This window comes from Xyrauchen texanus, chromosome 33, assembly GCF_025860055.1.
Source record: "Xyrauchen texanus isolate HMW12.3.18 chromosome 33, RBS_HiC_50CHRs, whole genome shotgun sequence".
Taxonomy (NCBI): Eukaryota; Metazoa; Chordata; class Actinopteri; order Cypriniformes; family Catostomidae; genus Xyrauchen; species Xyrauchen texanus.
This window is the reverse complement of record NC_068308.1, coordinates 27,794,047-27,809,061: the sequence shown is the minus strand read 5'-3', so window position 1 is coordinate 27,809,061 and position 15,015 is coordinate 27,794,047. Positions and strand designations below refer to the sequence as shown.

General features: G+C 43.9%; 1 protein-coding gene across 1 annotated transcript; it reads right to left on the bottom strand.

Moving 5' to 3' along the window:
* Positions 1 to 8,082: 8,082 nt before the first annotated feature.
* kcnk1a (potassium channel, subfamily K, member 1a) lies at positions 8,083 to 14,658 on the bottom strand. The gene is made up of 3 exons (XM_052102166.1): positions 14,145 to 14,658; positions 11,173 to 11,568; positions 8,083 to 10,115 (listed from the first exon to the last, which is right to left on the bottom strand). The coding sequence occupies exons 1-3, from the start codon at positions 14,497 to 14,499 to the stop codon at positions 9,862 to 9,864; spliced, it is 1,005 nt and encodes a 334-aa protein (XP_051958126.1). The 5' UTR covers positions 14,500 to 14,658; the 3' UTR covers positions 8,083 to 9,861.
* Between the last annotated feature and the right edge of the window lie 357 nt (positions 14,659 to 15,015).

The following is a 15,015-nucleotide window of genomic DNA, read 5'->3' as shown; positions in this document are numbered from 1 at the left end:
CTCTCATTCAGGGCGGATGCCCCGAATGTGACTCCCTGGGCCTCGCCGAGCTGCGCGCTCGCTTTGCCGCCTTCGCCGCAAACGAGCCTGCTTCCACCGTGCTGCCGTCTCCTCCGTTCGAGCCGCGCAAGAAAAAGCGCTGCTCACAGAGGCTGCCAGAGCACGCGGAATTCAGTGACGTCACGCCGGGCCAGTCCCCGCGTGCTTCACCACTACCCAAGATCTCCCCGCCGCCAGTCCATTTCACGCAGGCGGACCAGCACCCCTCCAACAGAGCGGTGGGTCTCGTCTCGTTCGGCGCGTCAGGGGACGACGGTGAAAAGGATGACAGCCTTTCTATTGACGCTGCATCCGACGACTGGCCGGGCTCGGCCTTCGACCCCGCGCCGTCGACATTAGCGGACACGAGCACGGGCACCAGCATGGACTCTGAGATCGTCCGCATCCTGTCCAAAGCCGTGGAAGACCTCGGGCTCGACTGGTCTTCTCCGGAAGAACCCGCCCGCAGCCGGCTGGATGAGTGGTTCCTGCAGGGGCGCCGGCAGGCCCCTCGACAGAGACCCTCCCCTTTCTTCCCCGAAGTTCACGACGAACTCACAAAGTCGTGGAAAGCCCCGCACTGCTCGCCTGAAGCCTTCCCCGTCCCTCGAGGAGGCTGTGGCCAACCATCTGTGCCCACCCTCCACCGCTGGATGGAAAGCCAAAGCTTCTCATCCCTCGAAGCCCTGCCGATCTACCTCAGCTCTCGCCCGCCGCGCATACGCCGCCACCGGCCAAGCTGCGTCAGCGCTTCATTCCATGGCTGTTCTACAAGTTTATCAGGCCAAACTTCTCCGCACCATGGACGAGTCGGGACTGGAACCTGAGCAGACCGGAAACGGACGCTCGACACCGCTCGCATTCCGCTAACCGAAGGAAGCCACCTGAGCAACGGGATCCTCGGCCCAAGATCGTGCTGAACCCGGAGCCTCGTAAGTCTTCCTAGCAATAGGAAGAAAAAGAGAGAGTGCGTGTCTCGCAAAAGCCGGACCACTCTCTCTAAAACGTGTGAAACATTACCCAGTCCCATTACAGGCGGCTGGAAATGTCTGTACAGCAGTCAGTGGGCCAGTCACAGAATTCGCTCACCTGCAATCAAACGCCGTTTTAACGGCAACACACAGAAATCACAAAAAGAGTAATTTTCTGCCTGTGTCACTAAGGGGTCACGTGTCCACACTAAAGTGCGCATTCCCACGTATCAATACTGTCCAAACAGTGCAGAATACTTCCCCAGCTCCAGCTGGACGCACCATATATGTAGATCGTGTGCCTATTGTCATGTATGCACCACTACACGCAAGCACTGTTCCCACAGTTATAAACACTTCCCCAGTAAAAGCGGGAAATACTATAAAGGTAGCGCGCGTGCCTGCTGTCCTGCATGCACCCCTACACACAAACACTGTATGCATAGCCAAAAACCCCCCACCGCGAGTGGGAGGCTTTATGAAAGTGGCGCGCGTGCCTACTACGGTATATGCACCCCCACCCATAAGCACTGCCCATACAGTTTCAAACAGTTCTCTGTCTCATGCCGCAAGCATCACAGATGCGACGCGCGAGCCAAGAAACTCCCGCTAAGAGCGGGAAGCTTTATGAAAGTGGCGTGCGTGCCTATTACAATGTATGCACCCCCACCCGTAAACACTGTCGATACAGTTTCAAACATTTCTCTGTCTCATGCCGCAAGCATCACGGATGCGACGCGCGAGCCAAGAAACTCCCCGCTAAGAGCGGGAAGCTTTATGACAGTGGCGCGCGTGCCTATTACGATGTATGCATCCCCACCCGAAAACACTGTCCATACAGTTTCAAACATTTCTCCAGCTCATGCTGCGAGCATTTCGGAGATAGCGTGCGTGCCTGTAATCTCACACGCACCCCTGCACTCGGCACTCAACAAGGCTGCTCAGCACGCGCCCGCGCCCGCGCCTCTGACAGCTGTAAGCTCAGTGTTAGCACAAGGCAATTTGCCGGTGGGGCCCATACGTCACTGCGGCACGCCCCCAGCCAGCATTCAGCCCATATCTGTGCGAGCAAAAGCCTGGGAAAAAATCCCCGACATGCCGAAATGGGTTTTGAACATAATAAAACACGGTTACTCGGTTCAATTCGCTCGCAGACCACCCCGCTTTTCAGCGGTGGTCGAGACGAAAGTGAGGAGAAATGTGTCACATGTTCTACGCACCGAGGTGCTCAAACTAATAGAGAAGGGCGTTATAGAAACTGTTCCTCCCTCTATGAGCGAGGCAGGTTTTTACAGCCGCTGTTTTCTCGTCCCGAAAAAGGACGGTGGCCTCCGCCCCATCCTAGATCTCAGACATCTGAACAAAGCTTTAATGATTCACTCGTTCAGAATGTTAACTACCAAACATATCCTCGGGCAAGTTCGCCCCGGGGATTGGTTTCTATCAGTGGATTTGAAAGACGCTTACTTTCACATTCCGATAGCGCCTCATCACAGGCCTTTTCTGAGATTCGCTTTCGAGAGACAGTCATACCAGTACACAGTACTACCATTCGGCCTATCATTGGCCCCCCGTACATTCACGAAATGTATGGACGCAGCACTTTCCCCCCTGAGACAGCGGGGAGTGCGAATACTGAATTACCTCGACGATTGGCTAATCATAGCACAATCAGAGAGTCAGTTAACGACGCACAGATCTTGGATTATCAGCCATCTAGAATGCCTGGGTCTGAGAATAAATTTTGCAAAGAGCGTGCTATCCCCCAGCCAGAATATCTCCTTTCTGGGAATAGTGCTAGACTCAGTGCAGATGACGGCGTGCCTCTCATCAGAGCGTCGACACCTTGCAACATCATTCAGACCGGGTGCGCGCGCCCCCGTCGAACGATTTCAAAGGATGCTCGGTCTCATGGCCTCGGCATCAGCTGTACTCCAGCTAGGATTGTTGCACATGCGTCCTCTCCAACGCTGGCTCAAGAGCCGTGTCCCCACTCACGCGTGGCGCTCGGGCCACTTTTTAATCAGAGCAAATCACGGCTGTATAAAAGCCCTGATGCCCTGGAAAGCCGTCGACTGGTATCGAACCGGCGTGAGTCTGGGCGTGAACACACGGAGAAAAATGATCACGACAGATGCCTCCAAAATAGGATGGGGGGCCCTTTACGAGGGCAGGCCTGTCTCCGGCTTTTGGTCAAACCCGGAAAAGCGCCTACATATAAACTGTCTGGAAATGAAAGCGGTCCCCTTGGCTCTCAGAGCCCTGCTTCCGTACCTGAAAAACGAACACGTCCTGGTCCGAACAGACAACATGACGGTAGTATCGTATATAAATCGCCAGGGTGGACTCAGGTCGAGCTCCCTGCACTCTATGGCCAGGAAGCTCATCTCATGGTCACAGCACCACTTGCGCTCGCTGAGAGCAGCACATGTGCCAGGCATCCTTAACCAGGTAGCGGACATGCTGTCCAGAGACAAGGTTCTCCCAGGAGAATGGTCTCTCCACCCCCTGACGGTTCAGTGGTTATGGCAAACCTTTGGCAAGGCGGAGGTCGACCTCTTCGCCTCCAGGGAAAATGCGCACTGCCCCTTTTCTTCTCAAAGAGCACGGACGCGCTCGCCCAAGTCTGGCCGAGCCGCCCCTTGTATGCTTTTCCCCCGATCGCGATGCTACCTCAGGTCATCAGTCGGATCAGGGAAGTGAAATGTGCAGTGCTCCTGGTAGCCCCTCTCTGGAAAAAACAGACGTGGTTTCCAGAACTGATGCAGATGATGCAATCTGCCCCATGGCCGATTCCGCTGAGGCTAGACCTCCTCAGGCAGGCCAACGGGATGATTCTTCATCCCTGCCCCGATCTGTGGGCCCTCCATGCATGGCCCCTCAACGGGTTCCCGAGAACCTCCCCAGTGGAGTTTTGAGAACCATCACGGAGGTGCGAGCGCCCTCTACGAGACGCTTATATGCCCATAAGTGGAAACTGTTCAGTGACTGGTGTGATACCAAGAGCTTGAACCCCAAATCGTGCGAGATACCAAGTGTACTCTCCTTTTTGCAAGAGCTGCTGGAGGCGGGCCGCACACCCTCCACACTCAAAGTCTATGTGGCTGCCATAGCGGCGTCACACAATCCTGATAAAGGACGTTCATTAGGGAAAAACGACCTAATCATTCGTTTCCTAAGAGGTGCTAGGAGGATGAACCCTCCTCGCCCCCCCTCGGTGCCGATCTGGGACCTGGCCATGGTCCTGGACGCACTCAAGAGTGCCCCGTTCGAACCTCTCCGAACCGTGCACCTTAAACAGCTCTCACTCAAAACTGCACTCTTGCTGGTGCTCGCCTCAGTCAAGAGAGTGGGCGACCTGCACGCGCTGTCATCAAGCGCTGCTTGCCTGGAATTTGGACCTAACGACTGCAGAGTTGTCCTTAGGCCAAAGCACGGGTATATTCCTAAAGTGCTTTCCACACCCTTCAGAGTACAGGTGATATCTCTGGCAGCGCTATCGTCCCCAGCGGACGAAAGCGACGCTAATCTACTCTGCCCGGTCAGGGCGCTCAGAGTATATTTGGAACGTTCTGCCCCGTTCAGACAGACGGAACAATTATTCGTATGCTTTGGCGGCCGCACTAAAGGTCTCGCAGTTTCAAAGCAAAGAATATCGCGCTGGATAGTGGATGCTATAGCGCTGGCTTATGAAGCCAAGGGCCTTCAATGCCCCTTAGGCGTCAGAGCTCACTCTACGAGGAGCATGGCCTCCTCGTGGGCGTGGTCGAGTGGGATACCCATTGAAGATATTTGTGCAGCGGCAGGTTGGGCCTCGCCTTCGACATTTATCAGGTTTTATAACCTACAGGTCCCCTCATTGCATTCCAACATTCTATCAGCCTGACTGTAGAATGGACTGGAGTATGTATATTCTGAGCATTATCTCCTCCCTTATAGGTCCGTCTCTGACTGACTTAGAGGATTTTTTATGCATATCAATACATAGAAAAATCAGTACATAAGTTATGTGCTTGTGTTTTTACAACGAGCGCCCCACCATGGACCTCCTTGGGGCAAAGGCGCTCTGTATTTTCCCATTATATAGCTCGCCGTTGGCCGGCTTGTTGGATAATCACTTTGCTTTAAGGCTCAGGCATCCACCTCTGGCTTTATAGAGTGAAGTCAGCACGCACGGCGTTTTGCATGGTGTTCCCATAGCGTAAGCTACTTACGCAATAGGAGAGACCTCTCGAGAGGTCGTAACCTCGTAACCTCGGTTCCCTGAGAGGAGGGAACGAGTATTGCGTAAGCTGCCGTGCTTGTGCTTGGTCAGTTCGCTTCAGTCGATTGAACCTAAAGAACTCTCATGACGGGGCGCCTAATATATAGCCCTAGCCACGCCCATCTTGGCGGGCTCTGAGCGCGAAGCGCGCGCCCATTGGTCGCGCGTTCAGAGTCGCCCCGTCATTGGTTCGAGCAAGTTGCCGCAGCACAGCCAATGACCGAGCTGCCTCGCTCATTGCTGTATGCTGTGCAGCTGCAATGCGTTTTACATAAACACTTCAATATTTCTCGAGAAACAGAGTTTTCCCATAGCGTAAGCTACTTACGCAATACTCGTTCCCTCCTCTCAGGGAACCGAGGTTACGTTAGTAACCGAGTCGACATGGGCCACGGCCACCTGAGCTCTCACAGCGCATGCGCACGTTTGTTGCGTCATCTTCATTTAAACATTTTTTAACTGCTGACTAAGACAAAATATCTTCTTTTAGTGTCTGGAAATTACTTGTTATAATGGATGTACTGTTTACTTAGCAATGTAGAAACTGTTTTGACACTTACCTTTTTAGGTTATCTTGGAAAAGAATGAAACTGGCCAAAAGTAGATGGATAGGAAGTGGATATGGGAGGGGGGTTGGCAACCCAAGAGGAAATAATTGCAGGCCAATTCTTTTTTTAAATTTTTTATCCAATTTTTAATCTGACTCTCACTCTGGGACTATCCAAATAGATCTGAGAGATCTGTGGTTTCCACAAAGTTTAGACCATCCCATACACATTATGGTCCTAATAAAGTTTATGACTTGGTCTTCTGCTGTTGTAGCCCATCCACCTCATGGTTCAACATGTGCATTCTGAGATGCTATTCTGCTCACTAAAATTGTACAGAGTGGTTATCTGAGTTACCATAGCCTTTCTATCAGCTGGAACCAGTCTGGCCATTCTCCGTTGACCTCTCTCATCAACAAGGCGATTCTGTCTTCAGAACTCCTGCTCAATGGATGTTTTTTGGTTTTTGCCACCATTCTGAGTAAACTCTAGTCACACACACTCTGTTGTGACAGTAAAAACTGTAACTGGCACCAACAATAATGGCATGGTCAAAATCAATGAGATTAAAAAAAATTCCCAATTCTTTTGCTGAATGCTAGATGGTTGTTTACCACCCAAGTCTCTTATACTATAGTACAAGTTGGGCTCCTCCTTCAATTTATGTCTTTGCAATCTTTTCTCCAACTTTATCATCGCAAAATGTGAGCATCGCTTAGTAAAATTATATCACACATGTTCCTATAGTGCAAACACTGCAGAGCGAGTTACATGCCAAAGTATAATGGTTAGGAGTTTGTATAAGTGTGAGCAAAAGCAATTCTAATGCTTGACTTACTAAGCACGACTAATTATATTCATGCTCATAATAAACATCCATGTACAGTTAGTTCATAAATGCATATTTTTAATAACTATAACAGATTTACTACCGGAGTGGTGGTGGCGTAGTGGGCTAAAGCACTGAACTCAGAAGGTTGCTGGTTTGATCCCCACAGCCACCACCATTGTGTCCTTGAGCAAGGCACTTAACTCCAGGTTGCTCCAGGGGGATTGTCCCTGTAATAAGTGCATTGTAAGTCGCTTTGGATAAAAGAGTCTGCCAAATGCATAAATGTAAATGTAAATTTACTCCTCCACTATAATTTACAGAACTTTTTCCATTGCTACTGTTTTAGAAAATTGTATTATTTTAGTACATTAAACAAAGATCGTTGATGAAGTTATAATTCATAAGAATAATAGACAACTGTTGGTGTGACAAACAAAACCTGTAAAACTGTTGCCAGTTGTTCAAACATGGAGTTAAAAAAAACTCAGATATCAAAGCAGAAAAACAGATGGTAATGCAAACATGGCAAGAATTGAATTTACCAAGACAAGGAGAAATCAAAAGATCTTAATATAACTCAGTGAAAGCATCTAATGCCATGTTCATTATAATGTCAATCAGAATGATCTTATCAGTGCTTAATCAAATGAAAGGCATTTACCTGTCTTTTTCATCCTCTCTCTGCATTGTGCCGGCACATCATGTGTGGGGATCTTGTCCCTGCAGTGTGGCAGCTACACTGTCCAGAGGCTGGTTTTGAAAAGTGGTGGGGGTTTGGAACACAGTGTGTGTGTGTGTGTGTGTGTGTGTGGGCGCGCGTGCGTGCGTGCGCACAAGGTAAAGAGGGGGTAGTTCATTGTAACTTCTTGGCACCTATCGATCGGAAACTGTTTCCACCCAGCACAAGCCTCAGTCGTGAGACTGTGCTTAGCCAAGCAAAAACTTCTGCCAGTGCTATCAATCAACCTCCCAACACCTGTAGATGGAGAATGCCATGGGGAGAAGCCATGAGGTCTGCACTGTGTATGCTTAACTCAAAATTGAGCTTGGCACGTAGTGTGGTCTGACATCAAATGAGGCAGACTGGGTGGCTAGGATAAACACAGGCCATGGGAAAGTAAGATTAATTGAAAAATCTTTGGTGAGAAATATTGAAGCTCTCTGGTGGAGTTTATTAGCATTTACAAAGGACAAACCAAAGGCAAAGTTAAAAGGAGAAGCACTCATAAATAACAAATGCTGTGTTCAATAGTTTGCAAACTAAAAGGGATGTTTATCCTTCAAAAGTCAAATTATGTTTAGCTTTGGTACCACACATCACACTTTCAATAGGAAAGAAAAATCACAGAAGAGATCTATTTAGTATCTTAGTTGTTTATATTACATATATATATTCTTACTGTATTTCAACAATTGTCTCCCAATATTTGGAGAAACATCTTGGACAAAGTTGATAACAAAATGCAGTCTTCTGAGGTATGAAAGAACAACGTCGGAGCAATTATATTTTCTTTTGGGTGAACACAGTGCATCTAAAATAATAACCAATACTAACAGGAACTCATTCAGAATACTAACTTAAACACAACATTTTCCCATGGTATGAAGGAATCATGTACCTTTAAAGACAAAGTGCTAAAGGCAAGAAAAGTTAATAGATCAATAGAATGCATTGCCAGAGGAGTCAATGAAAAGTTTAGCTTCTCCAAAAATAATGTATCTTATGGTTTGATGAGGATAATGGATGAGACATTTAAGAGAATGGCTGTGGGAATTTAGAGGGCCTCTAACAATTTCACATACAGAGCATTACTGGTAAGAAACTTGGGTCAAGTTTAACAAGGTGAGCACAGCTGCGGGTACCGTTAACTGGTATTGTTAACATAACCTCGGCTCAATTTCAGCACCACTATTACAGGATGGCATCAAATTCACTTTCAAACAGCAGAGTAAATATCGCTTTTAACAGCACTCAGCAGATATCCTGATAGACTGTTAACAGACCGTACAGCTGCTCAGACCCATAAGGCCTAACTCGCCCAAGCAATGTTTTAACACAGTAGCAAACAGCCTAGCAATGATCTCACAGTAAACAGCTTTGAGTGGGCACAATGAGGGAGATTAGCACCACATGCAGGCATCAGGGCTGAAACTAGAAGAGGAAATTCTTAAACATGTTCACCAATGTGTCTGGTTTATATTTAGTTCTGTTGTGCATGTACACCATTCATAACCAGTCGCTGAAGAATGAGCATCACAAATCACCAGTTTATTCAGATTTGTTAAAGTAAAATGCATAACTTTCATATGCAATAAAATTGACAATAAAATAAAACTGGGAACTACAAATTAAAAATAAAATAAGTTAATACATTTTCCTTCATCAACATACCCAGTAGATCTTAAAAACATACAGATTCATTATTAGGACTTGCTTTCAACACAACAGTAATGGCACTCAATGCACAACATTACCCCCAGCTGGTGGACAATGCATACTGCATTAAAAAGCACCGTTTAAAAAAAAATAAGAAAAAAAGGCTTGTAAAGGCAAAGATAAATCCCTTCAGTTGAGAAAATTTAATAATTATCATTTGTTATTGTCTAAATCCCTTCACAATTATATATATATATTTATTTCCCTTTGAGGTATTTAAGCAATAACAGGAAAGTACATTTTAATGTCACTTGGGACCTGCCCCTGTGCATTCCAAAAATCTCATGAAAATAAAGCAATTTGGCATACACAAGTATACACTTGGTAACTTGAAGACATGATCTGCATTAATACAACTATAAAACTAATATATACGATTTGCATCACTTTTTAGTCACCTAAAAAGTACAAGGAATATGTAAAGCTTGTCTATGACCACTTACCCATTAACTATTTATATTCAGAAGTCACGGATGGATTTATCTTTTACACATACATACACACAATTCTGCTGTGGTAACATCATGTTTTTCAGAAGCTGCATGGACATATTTTTGTGTTTTCTAAACATTCATATAATCCTTTTCCTCAATAAATTAACTTCAGTCTGCATTTCAAGAATCTATATCTACAGGAGTTTTCAGTGAACTTGACAGCAGAGAATAACTACAATACATTTATGCTCTTAGTGGAGATATAATCATAAATATTATTAGTGTATCATGCCTTAAAGGATTCTAGGTACAGTATATCAGGATGCTTGCAGAACCTCATCGGTCCATTGGTCCGTTAGGGGTAGCAGTGGGTGAGTCATCTGGAAATACATCAGTTTTATCCTCTCTAAATGAGGATGCCTGATCAGACCCAGAGGCAAAGGAGAGGTGATCATGATCCACAATGTTAAGTTGGTCCTCTGTTTTCTGTTTCCTCGTGTAGAACACCTTTCTGAGCTTCTTCAGCTGCTGAAGTTCACAGAAGGTTTCCAGAACCACCAACATAGCGATCAGGCCCAATATCAGATACACTGCATAGAAGAGAGACCGAGAAAAAAACTCACATATGCAGTTAGGTTTACAAATATTCAAATTACTATATCAATGTTTTGAATGAGGCAAAGCCAAACATCTAGTTTTGTGTTCCATGAATGATAGAAAGTCATACAGGTTTGGAACAGCATGAGAGTGATTTAACAGAATTTTTATTTTGGGGTGAAATATACCTTTTCTAGCTGGCTAATATATAATATGGATAAGAATTTGTCGAAATTGCAAGAAATATTTGTATTAGTCTTGGAAGCATCAAAGAAATCAGTAATGTTTTTTTTGAAACTTAAATTAACTTAAAACTTATTCACACACACACACACACACACACACACACACACACACACACACACACACACACATGTTGTGTTTCCATGTTTAATGGGGACTTTCCATAGACATAATGGTTTTTATACTGTACAAACTTTATATTCTATCCCCTAAACCTAACCCTACGCCTAAACCTAACCCTCACAGAAAACTTTCTGCATTTTTACATTTTCAAAAAACATAATTTAGTATGATTTATAAGATGTTTTCCTCATGGGGACCGACAAAATGTCCCCACAAGGTCAAAAATTTCGGGTTTTACTATCCTTATGGGGACATTTGGTCCCCACAAAGTGATAAATACACGCTCACACACACACACACACACACACACACACACACACACACACACACACACGTTGTGTTTCCATGTTTTATGGGGACTTTCCATAGACATAATGGTTTTTATACTGTACAAACTTTATATTCTATCCCCTAAACCTAACCCTACCCCTAAACCTAACCCTCACAGAAAACGTTCTGCATTTTTACATTTTCAAAAAACATAATTTAGTATGATTTATAAGCTGTTTTCCTCATGGGGACCGACAAAATGTCCCCACAAGGTCAAAAATTTCGGGTTTTACTATCCTTATGGGTACATTTGGTCCCCACAAAGTGATAAATACACGCTCACACACACACACACACACACACACACACACACACACACACACACACACACACTTCAACTGGCTGTGTACTTACAGGTAATGCCCAATTTATAGAGTTCTCTGAACCTCTGGTGGTAGCCCTCTCCTGGCACATAGTCGCCCAAGCCAATGGTACTAAGAGAGATGAAGCAAAAATAGAAGGACTCCAAGAAATTCCAATCCTCTTCCAGTACTGAGAAGATGATGGCAGGTATGAGGAAGAAGCAGGAGATGATAATAAAGGCCAGCAGGGAAGCATGCAGGGCTGCCAGCAGAGGCTTGGACATTCCCCAGCGCCGGTGTAGATACTCCACAGGTCTGCGTGTACTGAACTCCATGATCCTCTGCACCACAGCAGTCAGGAACAGGAGGGTGAATGGGATGCCCACCACTGAGTAAACAATGCAGAAGGCCTTACCCCCATCCGACAGAGGCACCGTGTGGCCATACCCTGCGAAAACACATAAAGCGGTTGAAATAGTTTGTCTGCTTTTTGTACATTGTGAGGCAATGGATTAAGGCAGGTATATTCAACAGGGGGTCCACGGCTGTAGGATCAGGAATGTACAAGTATATGACTGTACATTATTAATGATATCTTTGCAATGGAAGCATCATAGTGAAGAATGAAAAAACATATATATGGTACTGCACTGTAAAAAGGAATTGTTGAGCAAAGTTAAAAAGCAGAACAATAGGATGCAGTATGATTTTTAAGTCTTATTTATTGTCCTCAGTAACATTGCTCTGTTTAGTCAATTTGAATTTGTTTGTTCACTAAATGCATAAATACTTGTTGAGAGAACTACTCATTTCTTTAGCCAACAAAGTTAAAAGATGAGCTCTTAACTTCACCACACAAATATTAACTAACTCTGGCAACAAAAAACAAACGCCTAAACACAAACCACATAATTTATTTGTGCTGCAATGCATCCTGGGAACTCATATCAGGCACATTGTTTAACGTGAAATAGTTTGTTCAGACAAATCTGTTAGGCTAATTGGGACAACATTGTTGGATTATATTTGTAGTATCTGTGGCTCAAAAAAAAGAAAGAAAAAAAAAAACAGCTGGATAAAAGGTAATTTCATTTTTTACAGTGTGTAGTATGTTATTTTAGGCCCAGCTTAAAATTCACAAAATTTCACTCAAAATGTACTCTATTCACCAAATGGCACTTGGCCTGCAAAAGGCTGTAGACTCCTGGTTTAGGGAGATTTGCAATCTATCATTTTATTCTCATTTGTAAGCAGCTTTGGATGAAGCGTTTGTTAAATTAATAAATGTATACCATTTTACCCAAATTAGCCAGTTTTACATATCTTAAACACAGTCTTGAACACATAATTAAAAGCCAGAATGTAGAGCAGTCTTCAGGATGTTCCTTGTATAATCCTGCTGTATTAAGTTGCATAACCCTTGGAGACAATACGCACTGCATGCTTATCCTTCAGACACCCTTCAAAGCACCAAGTACACACACGCAATGAAGTAAAAACCCACCAGGGACTGTTAAATGGATATGCCCGAGTATACTTTTTTTTACTATATCTGTGAGTGTCCTCACAATTAAACAGCAAAAAAATGTCTAAAAAAACAACAACTTGTGATGCTGGTTGTCACTTTAAAAAACAAATGGGTTTATAAATGGGCCATATAATATCTTAATAAAAAATAAAAAAATGCTAAAAGGTGTCTGTATGGAGTTATGGTAAGTAATTATAATGAGCTTGACACAAGAAAACAATAAGTCAATGAGATGTCCTCACAAGGATATGCAAACTAAACTCTATCTTTGTATGTGTGTGTGTGTGAGAGAGAGAGAGAGAGAGAGAGAGAGAGAGAGAGAGAGACATTTGTGTGCAGTTGTCTTTTCAAAGGTGCACACTGTAATGTTTTTGTTTCCTTGGCAAATACAAAGTATTCCACTTTACCCTGACACCTACGTGTATCAACGAGGATGCAGCATCATTACCGCTGCCATTGTTGAAATACCCTATTTGCAAGTGGATTTGTGGGTGCATGATTAATTAATTCCACGATCGAAAGCATCAGATAACAATGGGATTACTGAGATAAAAGGAGAAGTATTTGGTTGGTTATCTCATCAGGAGTACTATTAATTTCTTTGGGGCAAAACTTTGTAATAAGGAAACAATTACTGAGTGTACCTTAAAGCCTTCCTTTTAAAAGGAATATTCCAGGTGCAATACAGGTTAAGCTCAATCAACATGATTTGTTGCATTATATTGATTACCACAAACATTTATTTTAACTTGTACTTCCTTTTCTTAAAAAAAAAAAAAAAAAGATATCTTACAATAGAATTGAATGGGGGCCAATCTGTAAACATTAAAATATTCACCATTTCAAAAGTATAGCCACAAGGCATAAACAACATACGTGTTAACATGATTTTAGTGTGATAAAATCACTTACTAACCTTTTCTGTGTAAAGTTATATCCAATTTTACAACTTCGTTGCCATGACAATGTAATGTCAACAATACCTAAAACCCTAAAAATGACTGTACAATTGACGATTTAACTTTAGAGCTCAACTAATACATGTTTTAACAGAAGAATTAATGTATATAAAAGTGCTTTTATAAAATTATAAGCGTCACATTTGTACCTTTAAACTCTCCAAAAATTGGCACCATTCACTTCCATAGCTTTTTATTTTTTTAAGAAAAGGAGGGACGAGTCAGAATTACTTTTTGTGGCATCAAGATTATGTCGCAAATGCGGTTGATTGAGCTTATTGTATTGAACCCGGAACATTCCTTTAATACAAATTTTAAACAATGAATTGCAATTTTGTCTTTGTATTGTTAACTTTGTACAGTTCAGGCGCCAGCTGTTCTGATGCACAGATCCCAGCAAGGACAGGTCGACTATACACTTGAAGAATATTTGGACAGAAGGACTAAGAGATGAAGGACTACTGAATAATTTAAATCAATACATGGGTGGGAATACATTTATATATATATAAATATAAATGAGACGTCTGTGCTCACCTGTCGTGGAAAGCACTGTGCTGGCGAAGAAAAGCGCTGATGTGAAATCCCAGTTCCAGTTAGTGGTGGCATTATTGAGAACCGACACACCGTAATTACTCGCCTCAAGTGCTCTGGCCAGAAACTCCTCCAGTCTCTCATCGGACACACATTCATTATCCTGTAGAAACTGCTGTTTTGTTGTCCGAAGCTCTTGTCGAAGTAGTTCCTCATTCGGCAGTTCCACCGCGGAGAACACCAAAGCCCCGAATATCAGATATAGCACATACGCCAGCACCAAGACCAAAAAATACCACGTAGACTTGTAACCTTCTACCACACGCATACACGAACCTCCCGATAGACACTGAAGCATTGTCTCCTGAAGCAAAATATCTGTATTATAGCTGTATAAGTAGCTGTATTACAGGAATACAATGTTTCTTACCCGGAAAATAAATGGCGATAAACACTCTTACAGCTGTCGCTTAATATAATTTCCTGGTTGTCTTCAGCCGGTGTTGCGGAGGTGATGTGTCGGACAGACAAGATGTGCATTAACGAATTGTACTATGGCGAAGACTCAGTTCTAAATATTAATGAGCGGATCCCTCCCCATGAGGACATGTCTAATTAATATTAATGAGCAATATCATGACCATTAGGGGCCGTTCAAATACAATTGTTATCGCACTAAATAAAATAAATATAGCGCGCCACGAATAGAACAGATCGCAGGTGTCTCGAGACTCGTTGTTTAAAATCAGTTTAAGGTAAATACCGAAAGCACTTTTGCGCCGGGTTTTGATTGTTTCACTAGGATTGTTCGCTACCAAAGTTGTTTTTAGTAAGTCAGTCCACACGGCGGCCATTTTTGGAACGCTCCTGTGCA

Bases quoted from the DNA above. Each gene is read 5' to 3' on its own strand.
- kcnk1a (XM_052102166.1), bottom strand. From the start codon at position 14,499: ATGCTTCAGTGTCTATCGGGAGGTTCGTGTATGCGTGTGGTAGAAGGT. The intron at 11,569-14,144 runs GTGAGCACAGAC...GTGTTTTCGCAG, and splicing joins CACAGTGCTTTCCACGACAG to GGTATGGCCACACGGTGCCT. The intron at 10,116-11,172 runs GTAAGTACACAG...TCTTCTATGCAG, and splicing joins CTATAAATTGGGCATTACCT to TGTATCTGATATTGGGCCTG.